This window comes from Gadus chalcogrammus, chromosome 14 (assembly GCF_026213295.1).
Source record: "Gadus chalcogrammus isolate NIFS_2021 chromosome 14, NIFS_Gcha_1.0, whole genome shotgun sequence".
Taxonomy (NCBI): Eukaryota; Metazoa; Chordata; class Actinopteri; order Gadiformes; family Gadidae; genus Gadus; species Gadus chalcogrammus.
Genome location: NC_079425.1, coordinates 4,824,398 through 4,843,775, shown reverse-complemented (window position 1 = coordinate 4,843,775; position 19,378 = coordinate 4,824,398). Strand labels below are relative to the sequence as shown.

The 19,378-nt window shown below is 46.4% G+C and overlaps 1 protein-coding gene across 1 annotated transcript in view; it reads right to left on the bottom strand.

Annotated features, from left to right (window-relative positions):
- The window catches only part of ly75 (lymphocyte antigen 75), a 29,584-nt gene that overhangs the window by 3,321 nt on the left and 6,885 nt on the right, over positions 1-19,378 (bottom strand). Inside the window, exons 6-31 of the mRNA XM_056608699.1 lie at positions 18,090-18,233; positions 16,455-16,658; positions 15,809-15,969; positions 14,443-14,550; positions 14,081-14,169; positions 13,727-13,896; positions 12,142-12,341; positions 11,228-11,370; positions 10,999-11,077; positions 10,692-10,763; positions 10,243-10,366; positions 9,855-9,890; positions 9,446-9,615; positions 7,269-7,336; positions 6,983-7,059; positions 6,649-6,785; positions 6,123-6,231; positions 5,867-6,027; positions 5,065-5,203; positions 4,624-4,844; positions 3,704-3,866; positions 3,078-3,242; positions 2,139-2,261; positions 1,638-1,823; positions 875-1,098; positions 213-414 (exon numbers count right to left, since the gene is read on the bottom strand). Coding sequence (XP_056464674.1) covers positions 213-414; positions 875-1,098; positions 1,638-1,823; positions 2,139-2,261; positions 3,078-3,242; positions 3,704-3,866; positions 4,624-4,844; positions 5,065-5,203; positions 5,867-6,027; positions 6,123-6,231; positions 6,649-6,785; positions 6,983-7,059; positions 7,269-7,336; positions 9,446-9,615; positions 9,855-9,890; positions 10,243-10,366; positions 10,692-10,763; positions 10,999-11,077; positions 11,228-11,370; positions 12,142-12,341; positions 13,727-13,896; positions 14,081-14,169; positions 14,443-14,550; positions 15,809-15,969; positions 16,455-16,658; positions 18,090-18,233 — 3,675 coding nt within the window. The remainder of the gene's footprint in view (positions 1-212; positions 415-874; positions 1,099-1,637; positions 1,824-2,138; positions 2,262-3,077; positions 3,243-3,703; positions 3,867-4,623; positions 4,845-5,064; positions 5,204-5,866; positions 6,028-6,122; positions 6,232-6,648; positions 6,786-6,982; positions 7,060-7,268; positions 7,337-9,445; positions 9,616-9,854; positions 9,891-10,242; positions 10,367-10,691; positions 10,764-10,998; positions 11,078-11,227; positions 11,371-12,141; positions 12,342-13,726; positions 13,897-14,080; positions 14,170-14,442; positions 14,551-15,808; positions 15,970-16,454; positions 16,659-18,089; positions 18,234-19,378) is intronic.

Below are 19,378 nucleotides of genomic sequence, written 5' to 3'. Positions count from 1 at the left end.
GGGAGTTGCAGTCATTATTAAAGATTATCAGGATTCTTGGACTTGTAGTCATGTTAGGTAAAAAGTCTCTAGATACTGGGAGTTGTAGTCCTAATCTGGCACATACATCCTCAGGCTGGGAGTTGTAGTCTTTGTTCGAAACCGTGTCTGGAACGTTCCAAATTGTAGTCCAATGTGAAGAGTGTGTCCTGATGCTGGGTGTGGCGCCTTACTCTGGCTAGGGGTGGTGGTGTTGGTGGTGTAGCAGAGAGCTCCTTCAACCAAGGTCTTGCAGTCCTCCCTCATCCACATGCCGGATGGGCTGATGGTGACGCAGCCGGCCTGGGACTTCTGCGGGCTCTTCTGAGAGTCCTTGATGGGCGCCTGGTAGTCGAGATTGGTTCCGTCCGACCACTCGTAGACCGGGTTACTCGACTGCCAAACGAAAGTGGGACAGACGAATCAAAAGGTCAACGAAATGGTGCTCTGCTGTTAAAACCCGGGTTTGAAGTCGGTTTGATGTGTTATGTGGTATTTTTCTTATATATACAAATAAAAAAATAAATGAGTGCAGCAAAATGTGTGTTGTGTCCTACAGAGGGCGCTAGTGTATTTTCCAATGCTCAATTCCCATCAATTACATGCTGTGCCGCTCAGCCACATTCATTTATGCCAAACACAGTCTTGTAGAAGCTGAACCCCGACGATAAACTCAGAAAAATATTGTAATCGCCATATCACAATATTTGGGATATTGCAGAATTGCGATATCTGCCCTGAAAAATCGTTGTAATATCTTCAGGTACCAGCCGATAATTCAGCCTTAGCACGTGCGTAAACCTACTGAACGTCACGCATCGGTGACATATCTGTTAAGGTTTGAGCTTCTCCTCACATCCTGATTGGACAGCCCGATCCAGAGCGGGAAGCCGTCCGTCCGGGCGATGAGCTCCACGTGCATTTGGTGCTGGTTGTCATGGATACTGGCCAGGTGTCCCCCGAGCAGGGTGCACTGCTCCAGCGCCTGGAGCCAGGTGAGCTTGCGGGTCAGCACCGTGAAGGAGAGGCTCCCGTAATGCCGCAGGCTCGGGCTCGTCAGGTTGTACTTCTCCCTGGGTTCTGCGGAGACGAAGAGAACACGGGACAAGGGGTTTGGAGGTCAGATCAGGAGTTTTGATTGCATGCCGTTATTGACTTTTTGTTTTATTTATGCCACTCAAATGTGTAGGTTTTTTTTGTAGTTCTTTGCATACATATATATATTTTTAATTTTTAATTGTATTTCTGTCTTGTGATCTTGTCTTACTGTCTAGGGCCTAAACCCTAAACCAAATCCTAAAAGCAAACCCAAAAGCCGAACCCTGAATCCAACTTTAAACTTAAAAACCACAAACCAACCAAAATGATTGGTGGGTATCGAGTACTTCAATTACTTCTTTTTTTTTAAATAAAAAGTATACTTTGGGAGACACTTTAAAAGTGGTGATATTGTATCGCCAGGTGTGAATGCGATTAGCCATTGCAAGCCGTTGGTAAATCAGCCTTTTTCCTGTGTTGTAGTGACATCACAAGTGGGAGTGTCCAACTAGATGTATGCTTGAGTAAAAGGTTTACTTTTATAAATAAAGACCATCATGGATCCGTTTACTACGACTGACCGTTGTCCAGCTTGCAGGCCACGATGCTCCTCTGCCTGAAGGGGGAGAAGTAGTTCTTGTTGGTGATTATGTCCCAGATTCCGTCCTCGTTCATACCGGCCATGAACTCCTGCTCCACTTGCGGCCGCCCGTTCCGCCAGTTGTTGAACTGAACATTGGTGCCCTCGTACCACTTCATCTGGTTATCTACGGGAAGGACACCACACAATTGTTCACTGCAGGGACAACACCATGTGTGTGATTTGGTTCGCCTAAACTTTCCCCCCCAAAAAAAGTATCATTTTTTTATGCTTTATTCAGTGTGAGATAGACAGGAAGGAACAGGAGATAGACAGGAGGACATGCAGCAAAGGAACAGGGGCAAAACTTGAACCGGAGTCAGGGCTGAGCCCCCCGTAGAGAGAACCTTTAATTTGGTCTCCTACCGCGTTACCACAGATCATACCCATTTAGAAGGGTACATGTCCGTCCCTGTGGTTCACGCGCGACCCGATCACCCACCAGTGTTGTCCTTGATGAGTCCCAGCCAGACGTACTGCACCAGGCTCTTGAACGGGACCAGCTGCTGGCGGACAAACTCGTTCTCCTCGGCGTTGCGGATGGTCAGGACGTTGGAGTTGTGGTCTGAAACGCAGTGAAACAAGGACCTCATTTGCTCGTTCATCTCCCCCTCTGACAGCACAAGCCTTCTCAACATCTAATGACCTTCTATGAGGAACATCTAGTGAATAGTGGAGTGTTTGACTCAGCCAAAAGGTTCTGGGTTGAATCCCCCACATGTCCACAGCTTGACCGAAGCAAGCCGCCCTAACCCTTACCTGCTCCTGATGACAAGTACCCAGATGAGTCTACTAAATGCAACATTTGAATGGTATATTATTATTTGTCTATCACTTGGGGAAGACATTTCCTGTGCATTTCCCCAGTTCTACGCATTAAATAAATAGTGTTCTATAAATGATATTGATTATCTTCATTTAAAAACAACAACCTTGCGACATCTGAACTGATGCCTAGCACAAATGTCTTGTTTTAAAGTGTCTTTTATTTTCTGTTAAGGCCTAAAAAAAAAAAAGTTTGGTTCCTGTTGGTTGTCAGTTGAGGTCATGGGTAGGTAGGGAATTTATTTTATTCATTTTTTATTATTTTTTCAGAGGCAGCGAATGATAGGTAGGTTGTTTTCATTTAAAAACGAGAAAATTCGCTCATCCTTGTACAGAATGAAGAGGTGCTGTACAAAAACGTAATTATAGTTTGCATCATTAATTTTCTTTTTAAAGCTCATAAAATAATTTGGGTCGCACATAGATTGACAGGGTCGGTCGGAAACTGAAATAACACCCCAGACGGGGGAAATCTCGACGGACAAAGTGTAGAACCGGTGTTCTGCACTACAGGCTCATGCCAGTGGAACACCATAACCAGGAGCCGTGTTCTCACAGAGGTCTCTGCAGGTGTCCTGGGGGAAGCCCTTGTCGAAATGGGCCCAGCGCGACGCCACCAGCTGGAAGGAGTAGCAGTTGTTCCTGAACGGCAGCCAGTTGGGGCCGTTGAGGGTGTGAGGGCACTTCACCGCCGGGTCCTCTGACTTGATCACCGCGTCCTCTGAGACACAGACAGAGCTTCAGAAAGACTGTGTGTGTGCGTGCGTGCGTGCGTGTGTAGGCGTGTGTGTGTGTGACTGTCTGCGTGTGAGTGTCACTGTGAGTATGTGACTGTGAGTATGTGACTGTGTGTGACTGTGTCTCTGCGTGTGTCTCTGCGTGTGTGACTGTGTGTGTGTTCGTGTGTGTGTTCGTGTGTGTGTTCGTGTGTGTGTGTGTGTGTGTGTGTGTGTGTGTGTGTGTGTGTGTGTGTGTGTGTGTGTGTGTGTGTGTGTGTGTGTGTGTGTGTGTGTGTGTGTGTGTGTGTGTGTGTGTGCGCGCGTCAGACTGTGTGTGTCTGTGACTGTATGTGTGTCACTGTGAGTATGTGACTGAGTGTGTGTGTGTGTGACTGTATGCGTGCGTGTCCGAGGCTGTGTGTGTGTGTCCGCTGTCTGTGTACATTAACAGCCCTGGCCTCACCGTGGCGCTTGTGGCAGATGGCGCCCCCCAGAGTCCCCTCACACTCGGTGGCCTTCCAGAAGCCGTCGGTGTCGTGGTACACACAGGAGCCGCTGGAGGCCTCCGGGGACCAGCGGCTGAACACTGTGTGGCTGCGGTCTGTCCAGCGAAAGTGGACCCCGCTCTGAACACATGGGAGATGGAGGAGCTTTTAACCAGTGAATGTTATACCACCAGGTGGGAGTGTGTTAGCAGTGACAAGCCGATGGAAAATCGTCCCTTTCCCGTTTTTTTGTGACATAATAATAATATTAACAATAATTCATTTAATTTTCTTAGCACTTTTCTAGACACTCAAAGACGCTTGCAGTGAAGGGGGGACCTCACTAACCACCGCCAGTGTGTAGCACCCACTTGGGTGATGCACGGCAGCCAATCTGCGCCAGAATGCTCACCACATGCCAGCTTGAGGTGGAGAGTGAGGGAATTAATGGGTCAGCCAATTATACAGGAGGATGATTGATTAGGGGGCCAGATCGAATGAGACTGGTGGGGCCAGGACACCGGGGGAAACCACTGCTCTTTGCGATCAATGCCCTGGGATCTTTATGACCTCAATGAGTCAGGACCTCGGTTTTACTTCTCCTCCGAGTGACGGAGATAACAAGTGGGAGTGTCCACCTGGATGTGTGCACAGCGAGAGCCGTGGCCAGAGCGCTTGATTGACGTTACCAGGTAACCCCTAACAGCCAGTAACATGTTACTCGTCAAAAAACCTTTGCATTTTTACTTAAAAGGCTGTGCATTCAGGTCGAACATTGGACGAGGATCATCCCGCACCACTACGTCGAAAACCCACCGCATCCCGTTACATCTGTAAACAGGCTGCTTTAGGGTTTGGTTCTCCTTTGAATAACCACGACCGAAGGACCCCGACTCACGTCTTCACTGAAGAGCCCGATCCACATGGGGGTGCGAGCCCGGCTGACCAGCACGGTGAGCCAGGACTGCAGGGAGACGTCGCCAACGCTGACCAGGACCATGGCCTTGGACCGGCAGCGCGCCGCCGCCTCCGACCACGTCATGTTCCCCACCAGCAGCTGCACCGTGTGGTTGTTGAAGTGGCGGAGCTCCGTCGGGGCCTGGGGTTCCTCAGGCTTATCTGGAGGGAGGGGGAGAGAGAGAGAGAGAGAGAGAGGGAGAGAGAGAGAGAATGTAGTGAGACAAAAATTAGGAATAGAACTACTACTTATTAGTGTGTGTGTGTGTGTGTGTGTGTGTGTGTGTGTGTGTGTGTGTGTGTGTGTGTGTGTGTGTGTGTGTGTGTGTGTGTGTGTGTGTGTGTGTGTGTGTGTGTGTGTGTGTGTGTGTGTGTCTCTCACCTGCATAGTGCTGGCAGAGGGCTGTGTGCTGTTTATCCCCACAGTTGCTGTAGTCCCAGGTGCCCATCAACTCAGAGCTGGGATGGTTGATCATAAAGACACACAGCTCCACGATGTCTAGGTTCATGGGCCTCATGGGCTACACACACGCACACGCACACACACACACACACACAAGAAAATGACCATGGTTATACACAGACACACTCTCCCCCACACTTTGTGAGTCTCGCAAAACAATCTGCAGAGCATTATCTGAATTCTTCATTTGTTTTCTCACACCCACTCACATAATTTAACTATTCACTGCCCTTGCCATTTCTCTCTCTAGAAGTAAATAAAACGCCAGCGTCAACGCATCATTCGAAACACATCCCATTCGGTGGATGCTTCTATTGAACGACCTTACCCTGGCAGGAAGTTGGGCCAATGGTTTGTACTTGTATTTGATTACAATTACAATTAGGGCATTTAGCAGACGCTTTTATCCAAAGCGATTTACGTCGGTTAATACACACATTGACACACGGACGGCAGAGTCGACTATGCAAGGTGACAGCCAGCTCGTCAGGAGCAGCTAGGGTTAAGTGTCTTGCTCAGGGACACATCAGCTAGGAGGAGCTGGAGATCAAACTAGCAACCTTTCGGTTACAAGACAACTGCTCTACCTCCTGAGCTAAGCCGACCCCGTTTGATGCGTATCGTATCGTTGCATCCAACAGACGAACTGTGCCGCAACTGTGGTAGAAATTACATACTATGTTACATTCTATGTTAAACTATGATTATTATTAGGCCTCACGTCGAGCTTAATTGGTCGGAGCATGCCGTGGAGCAGGGGGTTGAAGTTCTGGAAGCCGGCCGGCGTGTCATCCACCCACTGCCTGGAGGTGGAGCGCAGCTTCAGCCCGATCCAGATCTGGTTCAGCTCCGGCACGCCGGGTAGCAGGGTGGTGAGGAAGTCTGAGCACAGAGCAACGGGGACGGATGAGTTAGCATCGTTACCATGGAACTCCTGTTTGACTAGTTTGGGCTTGTTGGGGGGGCCGCCGGCACACCTTGCTCCACCTGGTCCGCCACCGTGACCAGAGTGCCCCTGAGCGACTTGCAGACGTCGTTGGCGGACTGGAACCCCAATTGCTGGCTGGGCTTCATGATGGTGAAGCACTAGAAAGGCAAACAGACATCACTATAAATAGAGCTGTTATACTAAAAATGATTGAATATGCAGATGATGATACATAAAAGTTGCTCTTTGTCCTTCACATAATAGCTTCATTTGTATGTGATGCATGGACCTTTTTACTTACATGATCAAATATAATACAAATAATACCAATAATATCTTTAGCACCTTTAAAAACAATTGTTTACAAAGTGCTTTGACATAAAACCATTAGGAAGACATTAAGAAAGAGAATAAAAAAAAAGAAAAAAAAAAGAAACTACGACGTCACGTAAAAGCAAGTGCATACAAATGTGATTTAAGAAGTGATTTAAAAGAGTTTACTGCAGGTCAAATATGAAATAACATTTCACATTTCTAAAAGGGACTTTTGAGGGGGAGGGGTCAGGGGCTCATACCTTGTTTCTGAAGGCCAGGGAGTTTTTCTCACATGGGAACCCACCCGGGTACGGTTCTAGAGGGTTCCGCTCCACAGAGGTGACGTTGTGTCGCTCGCACACGAAGGACAGCTTGTGCGCACAACTGTGGTCATACTCTGTAAGGTGGCAGGCAGGGGCAGTATGAGTGTCATTGTATGCTACTGACCACGGACTATGTTGTGCTGTGTTGTGGTTTACTGCATTGTGTTGAACTGGACTGTGTTGAACTGTACTGTACTATGTTGTACTATATTGTCTTGTACTGTACTGAGTTGTCTTGTACTTTGTGGCCCTGTGTTGTGTTGGCACTGACCAGGGAAGAGGTTCTCTTTGCTAAGCGACGTGCATCTTCCCAGGAACAGGGAGTGGTAGAAATGCATCTGGACGGACCTGCGACACACACACACACACACACACACACACACACACACACACACACACACACACACACACACACACACACACACACACACACACACACACACACACACACACACACACACACACACACACACACACACACACACGATCAATGAATTCTGCCATTTTCTGTGGCTTTCATGTGTGTGTTTATGTGAGTGTTTGAGCATGTGTCTTACGTCATTGGGAAGTAGTGTCCAGGCTGCTTCATGTCCACCCACCAGCTCTGCTTCGGGGAAGTGGTGTTCTGTTGGAAAACAACACATCATACAATAAAACATATATCACACAATACTACAAATGAATACCTTATCATACACTAAATATGAAAAGCTCCTCATATATTATCATACACTTTAAATATCATTACCATATTATATTATGTAATACACTACATAAAACCATATGATATCTTATAATAAATATTAATACTGTATGAAATCATACAATACATTATCATATCATACAATTAAACATATAAATACTGTGTCATATCATACATTATACAACCGGTGGCTTAAATCCAGCGATCTGATTGGTTCCTAACTTGTATAATGAGCGTATACATAACTGCTATGATGCCCAATCATTTTGTGAAAGTTTGCATATCACTCCGCGCCTGGAAGATACGCTACGCGCCCCTTGACAGTAGTAAAATGAGCACATACCCCACTGTCGTGATCTATTGCTTAAATAATACATAGTAAATACTTGATCGTACATCCTATCCTATGATCCTAAGTCCAGCACCGAAACACTGATCCCAGCTAGTTCCACACCCTGAACAACACAATACAATGCAATTCTTAAATACATACAATATCTATTTCTATCTAGTTTATATATATATATATAATGTATTGACTATCTAGTAGTCATTAGCAGACCCATTTAAGGAGCAGGTAGGGGCTGAGCATCGGGACGAAGACTCACTTCTTAAAAGGAGACATATTATACCACCAGGTGTGAGCGTGATTAGCCGTTAAAAGCCGTTTTGAAAATGGCCTCTTCTGACCTCACAAGTGGGCGTGTCCACTAGGGCTGTAACGATACGCGTATCGAAACCGAAATCGCGACACTCAAAGCCACGAACCTGTCTTGCGGTGTGAGAAGGCAGAAGCGCGATACGCCCTTTCTAACTCTCCGGTCAAATTGTCCGATTGAAATTTGCTAATAATTTGTCTAAATAATAGTCTGCTGACACCGCCCCCTCTTATCGATGCCGTAAGTATGGGACGAGATGCCCTCTCTGTGATGACAGCTCTCCGTGGCTACGGAGGATTGCATTTCTCCACAGCCGTCGAAGTCCTTATATGCGATATGAACGACATTTATCAAGAGTGGGCCAAGCGTGAAAAGAATTGCCTGTGTGATCCTGTCTCTATTGTTTTGTGCGATTTCACCGGCAGTTGGTCTGCTTATAGGTTGGAATGAAGCGGCCACCGATTATTGACAGGATGGGTGCTTTATTCTACCGGACTCGTTCGCTTCTTCACTAGACGCACACGCTACCGCTCGCTCTCATCGCTCGTCCACTCACTCGCTGACGTCACTAACACACACACATACGCACACTGCCATTCTCGCGCACACACACATACGCTACTCGTAACACTATGCCTCGTTATTGCGACGTTCATGATAGACGTTCATGTTTTTACCCATCTATTGAAAGTTAGGCTATTAAACATGTTGCATTCTATACGGCCTGATTATGTCATTATTTAAGCTACATAGCCTAATAAAAGGCGCTAATAGGATATTTGACTAAACCACCAAACTAGTTGAGGGTTTTTGCCTGCCTGCAAGCATCCTCCAACTGCAATCTTTGGTTATTTATTTATTAATTTAGCTATGCTTTAATAGTATTATTTCTGTTCAAATCTGTTCAGTGTTCCAAATTACTTGTTATTAAATGTTGTAAAAAAAAAGTGTTATTATAAAAAAATATTAAAAGTGTTGTTGAATTAAAATGCTTTTTAAATTTAAAAGAATCGTGGGATGTATCGAACCGTGGGTCAGAAATCGTGATACAAACCGAATCGTGAGTTGGTGTATCGTTACAGCCCTAGTGTCCACCTAGATGTGTGCTGGATAGATCAGTCTAGCGGCCTAGCCAGTGGACTGTAGCAAACATTGCTCATCTAGCCGTCACACATCTAGGTGCACACGCCCACTTGTGATGTCAGAAGAGGCCGATTTTCAAAACTGCTTGTACGGGCTGATCAAACTCAAACCTGGTGGTACAATAAGTCAGCTTTAACATCATATCTTAACCCTAACCCCCCCCATCTAACCCCCGGAGGTGCCCGTGAGTGCCCACCGCCGCCCGGCCTGACGCTCCATCCCGGTGTACCTGGGGGAGGTGCTCGTGGATCTTCCTGGCGGCGGTGAAGCTCATGGGTGCGGCCAGTCGGCTGCCGCTCGTGCTGCAGAACAGGCTGGCCTCCTCGAAGGAGAGCTGGAGGTCGTTGATGAACCAGTACTCCCCGCCGTCCACGAAGATGGACGTCTCGTGGTGACCGCCTGGGAACGCACAGGCAACGCATGAAGACCGGCGTCAGGCAACGGAGCAATCCATCTGTTATTTATCTTCAAATTAGTTTGATGAATACATTATAAGGATTATTATTCATTTAGATCTAAATAATAATGGCAACAGTTCAACATTATACTTTCTTATGTAGAAGTACCATCTAATGAAGCTAATCTTATTTTACAACATGAGAGCTAAAGATAAAATAAGCAATCCAAATTATTGTTACCTGGGTTGTACCATTCTGGGACCTTGGGTTTCACTCCTGTTTAAAAATATAATTGAATAAATGATTTAAAGACTGACATTGCAAAAAATTCTTAATTATTTTCATTATAATACTTTTGTTGCTTAATGAATTGTCAAATGTTCAATAAATCCATTGTATAGTGCATTAAGTATTAGGAATGGGTAGTGTCAATCAATAATGTAACATGCACAGAACACAATACAGCATATACAATACTACCACATATGGATGGCACACACACACACACACACACACACACACACACACACACACACACACACACACACACACACACACACACACACACACACACACACACACACACACACACACACACACACACACACACACACACACACACACACACCTCTGGGTATCTGGCAGACCCACTCCAGCTGGGCATCGCAGTGGAAGGGCGTGGCATAGAAGGGCCAGGGGTCAATGTCGTGGAACAGGGACTCAAACAGCAGCTTCAGGCTGGTCTTCATCGTCTGGGAGGGGGAGGGGGGGGACAAAACACACTCACACCATCACTTCTCCCCCCCAGGCAGCGAGGAGCTAATGTGAGACTGTCTCATGTGACGGTGGGATGTGTTTCATGGTGAGTTTTGTGTGTTTATTGATTGCCGTCATCTCCTCCTCCTCCTCCTCTTTGCTAATGTTTCCACTTCCTGAGTTTTTTTTATTGGTTTAAAAAAAAAAAAAAAGCACTTTGTTTAACAAAGTTCACACGCTTCAAATACAGCTCTCCCATTGGCCCATCTCTCAGGGACCACAGACATATGGGAGTTGCTTTTGGTGGAGCGGCCAGCCCACCTTGAAGGCGGTGCAGTCTCTGCTGTAGGCGTCATCGCTATGGAAGTCTTGGTGTAGGATGCCCATGGACACCTGGGGAGGAGCGAGCAGCAAACACATGGTTAATATGTATATCGATCATCCATAATCAATAGTCAGCAGGACTATCACACATTTACACGTGTGTGTGTGTGTGTGTGTGTGTGTGTGTGTGTGTGTGTGTGTGTGTGTGTGTGTGTGTGTGTGTGTGTGTGTGTGTGTGTGTGTGTGTGTGTGTGTGTGTGTGTGTGTGTGTGTGTGTGTGTGTGTGTGTGTGTGTGAGACACACCGGTCGGCCGTCGCTCCAGGTCCACGAGCGGTCTGTGGGGTTTCTTCTGTTCAGACCCACCCAGAAGAACCGGTTATCACTGGAACACAAACATCAACCATCGTTAAAGATTATGCTCTCGACCTTCTGGGGGGAATCCAGTGATCTCACTAACCTCGCTCTGTCCATTTGAAAGCCACAGAGAATGGTTTGTGATACGAGACACGCGCGTGCACGTGCGTGTGTGTACCTGATGCTGTCCCTCATAATGCTGTGCAGGGCCACCATCTCCTCTGACTTGGTGAAGCTGGGCAGGTCGGCCCCCAGGGCCCAGCAGAACCTCTGGGCCTCTTCCCACGACCGCTTCCTGCTCAGGCGTTCCTCGTGAAACACCTGACACACACACACACACACACACACACACACACACACACACACACACACACACACACACACACACACACACACACACACACACACACACACACACACACACACACACACACACACACACACACACACACACACACTTCTTTATTTGTGTGCGCATTTATAAAATACATTGCAAGAGCACAAATATTTTCAGTTGCTTTTGATGCCCTACATCCTCGAAACAACATGTTGCAGTACTTGAGTCAAACATGCACAGAATAGACAATACGTACACATGAGCTTATTCAAATCAACGTTGGTTGAAGACGCGCACGCACGCGCACACGCACACGCACACGCGCACACAGTTAACTATACCTCTACTAATGACCTGACACACACCGAACTGAAACCCCTGAGTGAGCTAGACAGGAAGGCATGGGAGAGAGAGGGTAAGACCACAGGCAGGGGACAAACCCGGGTCGCTTTGGAAAGGACTGAGCCTTACCACAGACTGTGCTCAGTCTGTGGTAAGGACCGAGCACAGACACACACACAATTGACTACAATCTCTAACCGATGAGTAGCTCGCACACACATCCCCGCAAACCACCACAATGCGATTCACACTGCGGCTATCTCAACCCGTTTACCAGATTGATATGGCTACACTGCACACTGTCCAGGTCGTTATAAACTAGTTTTCTGTAGCTACTCTCGTAGGTTCTTTCGTGTTTTCAGCCTCACTTCAGCTCTTTGCTGCGTGGGCGGACGCAGGCGGTAGGCCGTTACCTTGTAGCAGTAGGAGATGTTGGGTCGGGACTGCCAGCCCTCGGGGCAGGGCAGACTGGGGTCGGGGAGGGGCGGGGCGGGAGGCGGGGCCACGAGGTCTCTCCTGCAGATGGTCCCGGCCTTAAACGCCGTGCAGTTCTTCACCTCCCACTTACCCAGGGGCTTCGCCGTGGACATCACGGCGCAGCCGCCGTGGCCCGCTGAACACACACACACACACACACACACACACACACACACACACACACACACACACACACACACACACACACACACACACACACACACACACACACACACACACACACACACACACACACACACACACACACACACACACACACACTTAATACTGGGATGGAACTTTTCTGATTCGGTTCACGGTTGAATGACGTTGCTGAAGTTGCTGAGCGGTTATTCGATTCCCTTACATGAATGAATTGTCTGCCATTACATGACGTTCGCCACCCCTACGATGCGTCTACACGACCCTCTGACACCCCTAGCGTGAGTAGGATTGTACATCTTGACCTGCTTAAAAGGAACCCTGAATCAGACGCAGGCTCGCCTCGCCTCCTGTTACACCGTGTCACAACGTATTCAATCAAATATAAATAAAGTTGGCTTGATGTGAATGACTAATGCACATCAGTGCTGCCCCGACCACTCAGCGTAGCTTAATGTCCCACTGTTAGCTCTCAGCAGCCGCGGCGGCGGCGGCTAGTGCTCTTTACCTCTGTCCGTGCTCAGCTGACGTAGCGCTCCGTTAGCACGGCTAAAAGCTTTTAGTGGTCTTTTTGACAGGCTGCTGAAACTTATGGGAGAGGAACACAAAACCCATCCGTGCTCAACAAAGCAATCCTTCAATTCTTTCTACAGTCAGTCACCTAGCAGACGCTTTAGTCCCACATTGTTGACGGTGATAGTGTTTTAGATACGCGTCATCAGGGAGCAGTTAGGGGTTAGTTCACCTTGCTCTATGACACCTATAGGTAGACAGCGGACATTGGGTTTCGAACCCAGAACCTGTGTGCTGGGAGTCACAACCCTCTCAACACTAGAGTATCCTGCTGCACCCAGTGTAATTTAATTAGGTTTACAATTTTGTCAGATTGTCATCAGCCTTTGCTTGGATGAAATCATCTCCTGAGTGTAAATTAATATAAGTGCAACTGGTGTATGGGTGTTAGGGCTGGCCGATTAATCTAATTTTGATCGCGATTTCGATTTTAGCGTTGAACAATCACAACATTAACATAATTGAGTTTTTCGATTATTATTATTTATTTATTTTTATGTTTTATAGAAAGGGCAGAACAGCTGGATACATATCTGTATATTATTTTAGATTGGAACATTTTCTTTTGACCATTTTGTGTAATTTTTAAGGCGAAATTTACAAAGTTCTCAGTTACAAAGTTTTTTTTGGAGGAGACATGCTGAATAAATACAACATGAATTCAAACTCAAAACTAATCGTTTGAATAATCGTGATTTCAATATCGACCAAAATAATCCTGATTATGAATTTTCCCATAAATCGAGCAGCCCTAATGGGTGTGGTGCCGTGGCTGCTGGCCGGTACCTGGCTCCGTCCAGCCCCAGTTGGTGTAGGTGACGCTGTTCTGCCCGCCGTTCGGGCCCACCCACTGGTACTCCCCGGTGCTCTTAGTGTCCTGCAGGCCGATCCAGAAGTACCGCGTCTTCAGGGAGAGCTGCTCCCCCAGCATCCGGCTCACGAAGGCCTGCTCGAACCTGCCATGACACGGAAAGCATTGCGCATACATCATCCACCATAACATGGTTCATACATACAGATACAGCACCCAAAAAACATGGTTCATTCTGGTCAAACATGTTCTCCTTCTAAAAAGTACTGGGGTCATTCATTCCCAGGTGTGGTACTGGATTCCGCCAGAGACGATTTAGATGAACTCACCCGTTTCTGATGGAGATGTTGCAGCGGTCTTTGAAGGAAACCTCCGTGGAATTCACCTGGTAACACGAGTTTCCATGTCTCTTCCAGCCCTGAGGACAGAACAGCCATCGCATTTACATTCAATATAATATCCCTGAACAACATCACTGTCTCTGCTCAGTATTAACCACTGTTGAACGGGGGTCTTGTGGCCATTGATTAAAAAAAACGATCAGGATTAAACAACATTTTGATTGAATCTGAACACACTCTTGGTGTTAGGACTATGATTGAACTACAGTAAAAGATGCTCCTCCTCTCTCCGTCATTACATTGACCACCAGGATGAGCAGACCTAAAAGGGGGTCGGGTGGCGAACTTACCCCGTCGGCGGGGCAGGAGAGGGGGGGCGCGGACCCACTGATCTCCCCCTTCTTCTGGCACAGGTAGGGCAGTCGGTCGCTGCAGTTCCCCACGCGCCAGCCGTACGACTGGCCACACACACATACACATATCATCATCATCATCATCATCCTTATTACCAACTCAACATACCTCAAGTCGTAAGTCTTTCTTAACACGTACTCGGCGACAACTCATTCAGATTGTCACAATCAACTGTGACATTGCTATTGATAGATACTGCTAGGAATATTACTGTACTCTGAGTGCAGGATATGAGTATGCATACAAGTACACACATCGAACTGTACAGTTAATGACCAATCGATCAATATTACGAGCAGATAACCCATGCTGAAAGACAAAGTGACGGAAGATCATACTGTATATGCAAGCACACAAAGTGTATACACACACACAGACACACACTAGGGCTTTGAGTTTTGCCCAAAAACCATATTCAAAGTTCGTTTGTTTATTAATATTCAAATATATTCGAATATTTATTAATAATATTTTGACCATTAAATGCCATCAGTAAGACCTGGATTGGGCTTCGAGAGGTTTGTTTACCGCGTTGCTATGGTTACCGGTACTGCGTGTTCCAACGGTTTATTAGGTTACTAATAAATCGCTGTCTAATCAATACTTCATTCACCGCCTCTTCCGTGGTCATTACAATATTATGAATAGACTGCGTCGGGTTCTCCGACGTCTCTCCCTCTTGGCCTGCCCATAACAGGTTCGAATATTAAGGGCTGCCTAATATTCGTTGGAATTTTGATTTATTTTTTGATATTCGAATTATACTTGATCATTACACGGGTCTTTTCAACGTTCCGTTCACTTGCATGGGCACTTCACAACTTCCGGCGGTCAATTCTTTTTGGATAATTCATTGGCAACGGATGAATAATGACCGCTGTCAACGTAAACAAAAGGACTTTTCGCCTTTGGTATCACTCCGCACGTAGTCCGGTAACTTGTCAATATAATGAGCGGGATATGTATCAACCCAAGCGCTGTCGGTTGCTAAGCGACGACTTCAACGTCTTGGGCGGACTATTTCTCTGCTGATCAACACTATGAATGCTGGTAACAAATACATTGTAAATAAATTGTTTCGTTTGGGAAGTAGCCGTGTAATAAGCGGGATAATGTATAAAACTTCGCCGGTCATTATCGAAAAATAAGCCCCTTCATGGCGAAGCAAGAAACCTCCGCTGCGCGTCGGTGTCCTGTTCGCCCTGTCGGGGCCTATTTTCTCGATAATGACCGGCGTTCTATACATTACTTACATAACGAAGTTCGGAGTCAAAGCCCTAACACACACACACACACACACACCTCTCCAGAGTAGAAGACACAGCTGGGGTCCTGGATGGGCTGTGTGGGCTGTTCGGGGCCCCAGTAGGTGAATGAGACGGGGGACTGGTCCGCCCACTTGAACACAGTGTTATTGGTGCCCGTACCGATGAGCCCGATCCACACGTCCAGCGGGAGGCCCTCTGACACACACACACACACACACACACACACACACACACACACACACACACACACACACACACACACACACACACACACACACACACACACACACACACACACACACACACACACACGTTATCATGAGGGTACTATCCATGCGTCCAGCAAACACACAACCATGATGCACATGTCGGTTACATAGACTATTAAAATGGAGGACTTGGCGCAACAACGCCAAGTCATTTAACTTACTAGCAGGCTAAATATTACCTTGCAAATTAATCTGATAGCTATTACGTTTCATTGACCACGTAAAGCCCAATATGAAGGTAAAATAACTGCCTTTCAACAAACACTTTGCCTTTGACCTGTTGGCAACCGTAACGAACACAAGGTTAAGCCACGCCCACCAACGTTAAGCCACGCCCACTGAAGTTACCGAGCACCGAGGCGCGCCTTACGAGCCGATAGCTCCGTTCTCTGCTCACGAACCCAGGCATACCTGCGTGGAAGTGAGTGCTGATCATCTCCTTGGCGTCCAGCGAGTGGAGGCTGGCCAGCGTGCCCCCTCCCCCAGCCTCGGGGCCTGAGCAGCGGGTCTGGGCGTCGACGAAGCCCTGGGGCTCGTCCTTCTCCAGCCGGTAGCACCAGCCGCTCCAGGCCATCCAGCCATCCGGACACACCGTCACCTGATAGTCCAGAGACGCTGCAAGGGGAGACGGAGGTAGACAAACAAAAAGGAATGGATATGTTGTTATTTTAGGATGAAAAAAAAAATATATATATATATTTATTTTTTTGCATTGGCAATATTGTTTTTCATGAAACTTTATGGAACTAATATTATTTTACTGTTATATGATATCACTGTTATCATGCATCATCACTATTAATATTGAGAGACATTAACTAATATTATACTAATATCATTTAATGATTAATATTGTAGTGGCCAAGGAACAAATAGTATAGTCATCATCATGCAGCATCACTATTAATATTCTAGTGGCCTTTGAACTAATATCATACTACTCTCAACCTTTGTGATAAACACGCTTCGACGCAAGCTCGGGCCCAAAGGCCTGATAATTTGAAAGGTTTCCCTCAAGCAAAATAAATTCACAACATTCACGCAATGAATGTTTTTGAATTTTTGCAAAAGTAAAAACGGACTTGATCTCCTACAACATGATCTCCTCAAACTGTAAACATAACTAAAAAATACATTATGCTCCAATGTAATTCATTAAGTTGTATTGTACTTCGTATAAGATTGCACTGAGTAACTGTGGTGGTTTCTGCAAACACTGTAGTGAAGGCAAAATAAATACACACATTGTTTTTTCAGGCAAAACAACGTGAGACAATTAGATTCTCACTATCACGCAGTCCCGGGAATCCCTAAGCCTCAAGGAAAGCGTTTTAGCGAAGGTTGAATGTACTATCATTAAAATTGTAGTGCCTTCGGAACTGATATTATACCTAGGAACTAATATTATACTATTATCATTCAACATGATTATTAATACTGTGGTGCCATGAAACTCAAATTATACTATTATCATTTAACATCATTATTCATTTTGTAGTGGGAAGGAACTAATATTACACTATTATCATTAGCATCATTATAAATACTGTAGTGGCATGGAACTCATATTATCCTATTATCATTTAACAATCATTATTAATATTGTAGCGGCCAAGGAACTAATATTGCACTATTATCATTTAACATCATTATTATATTGTAGCGGCCTTGGAACTGGTATTTAACAAAGCTCAACACAAACAATACAATTATCTCCCCTAGACTTTCCCCGTACCCGGTTGAGCCTGCTCAAGCACCCTGGGGTGATCATTCAATTAACAGAAGTAATTAGCAACAGCAGTTCCACCGAAAAGACCTGCGGGTTCCCTGTGTGTTGAGAGGAGAGGGGGGGGGGGGGTGTTGGTGTTGGTGTTGGGGGTGGAGCTAGAGGGGGCACTAGCGTACCTTTAGTGTTGTGGGTGCAGCGGGGAGAGAAGGAGGCGGGGTTAACGTACCGCTGGTGTTGGGGCTGGAGCTAGAGGGGGCACTAGCGTACCTTTAGTGTTGTGGGTGCAGCGGGGAGAGAAGGAGGCGGGGTTAACGTACCGCTGGTGCTGGGGGTGAAGGAGGCGTTGGCCATCTTCCGGCAGACGTAGGGCAGGTGCTCGGAGCAGGACTCTGACTGGAAGTCCTTCCGGGAGGTCAGGACACCACAGTCTGACTCCACCAGAACGGTCGCAGACGGCATTCCTGTCACACAAACACAAACACAAACACACACATTCTTTCAGAGAAGCTGAAAGGAAGCTGAAAATGAAAGACCACCTTCATCGACTAACACGGATTATATAATAGTACCATACTACTACGACTACTGATATTATGATAATATAACAATAATAATCTGCTGTTGTCCTATTGTGAGTACTACCTCAGAAAAGCTTTGATCCGACACCGGTCATGTGAGGTCGAACCCACACACACACACACACACACACACACACACACACACACACACACACACACACACACACACACACACACACACACACACACACACACACACACACACACACACACACACACACACACACACACACGAGAGAAGCCATCCATTCAGGGCTATTAATGGATTATTGACAACACAAGCGCTTCAAGTGTTGCGATGTTTCCACAGGCCAGTCAGCAGGGCTGGACGCTAAACACCGAGTTCATTGTCTGACACAAGAACACAGTTTAGAGAAGCAGAGCCACCACTGAAAACATCCCTTCAGACACGACGAGATGGGGTGGAATATGCACATTGTTCAAATCAAATCTTTGTGACGGTAACCCATTTGCAAAGGTAACATCTGGCCAAGTCGTGCAAAGGTTTTATAACTGACAACGGAAATGAAAGTAGAACAAAGCTATTTTACCCGAAAGGACGGATGTTTTGGGGAAGAACCACCATACCACAAAAAATCCTCCACAGTTTCACAGAATACATCTGCCAGCTTCCGCTTGTCTTTTCTTTAGAAGTTCATGCTGCTTTCATTTACCCAAGCTGTACAGACCCCTTGATAGGGGGTCAGAACAGTCTCATTAATCATGAATGCACAGAGAAGGTTTCACAAATATATTTTGTGATTTCTCACAAATACATTTCAATGCACACACAAATGGATATCGACAAGGAACTCTCTGTAGCCAATCAGATGCCTCCCTCGTTTTCAGCCAATCACATTACTGCAGTTCCGACCTCTGAGTCCAGCCTCCAAGCCTCCCGGTTCCCTCTGTCAAATGTCTATGGGAAATAACACGGGTTTTTTGAATGATCGTACATAACAATCTCTAGGTGGCGAAGAAGTAAAAGCTGCGTCACGTTTAGCTACACACTTTTTCCATCTAGTTTC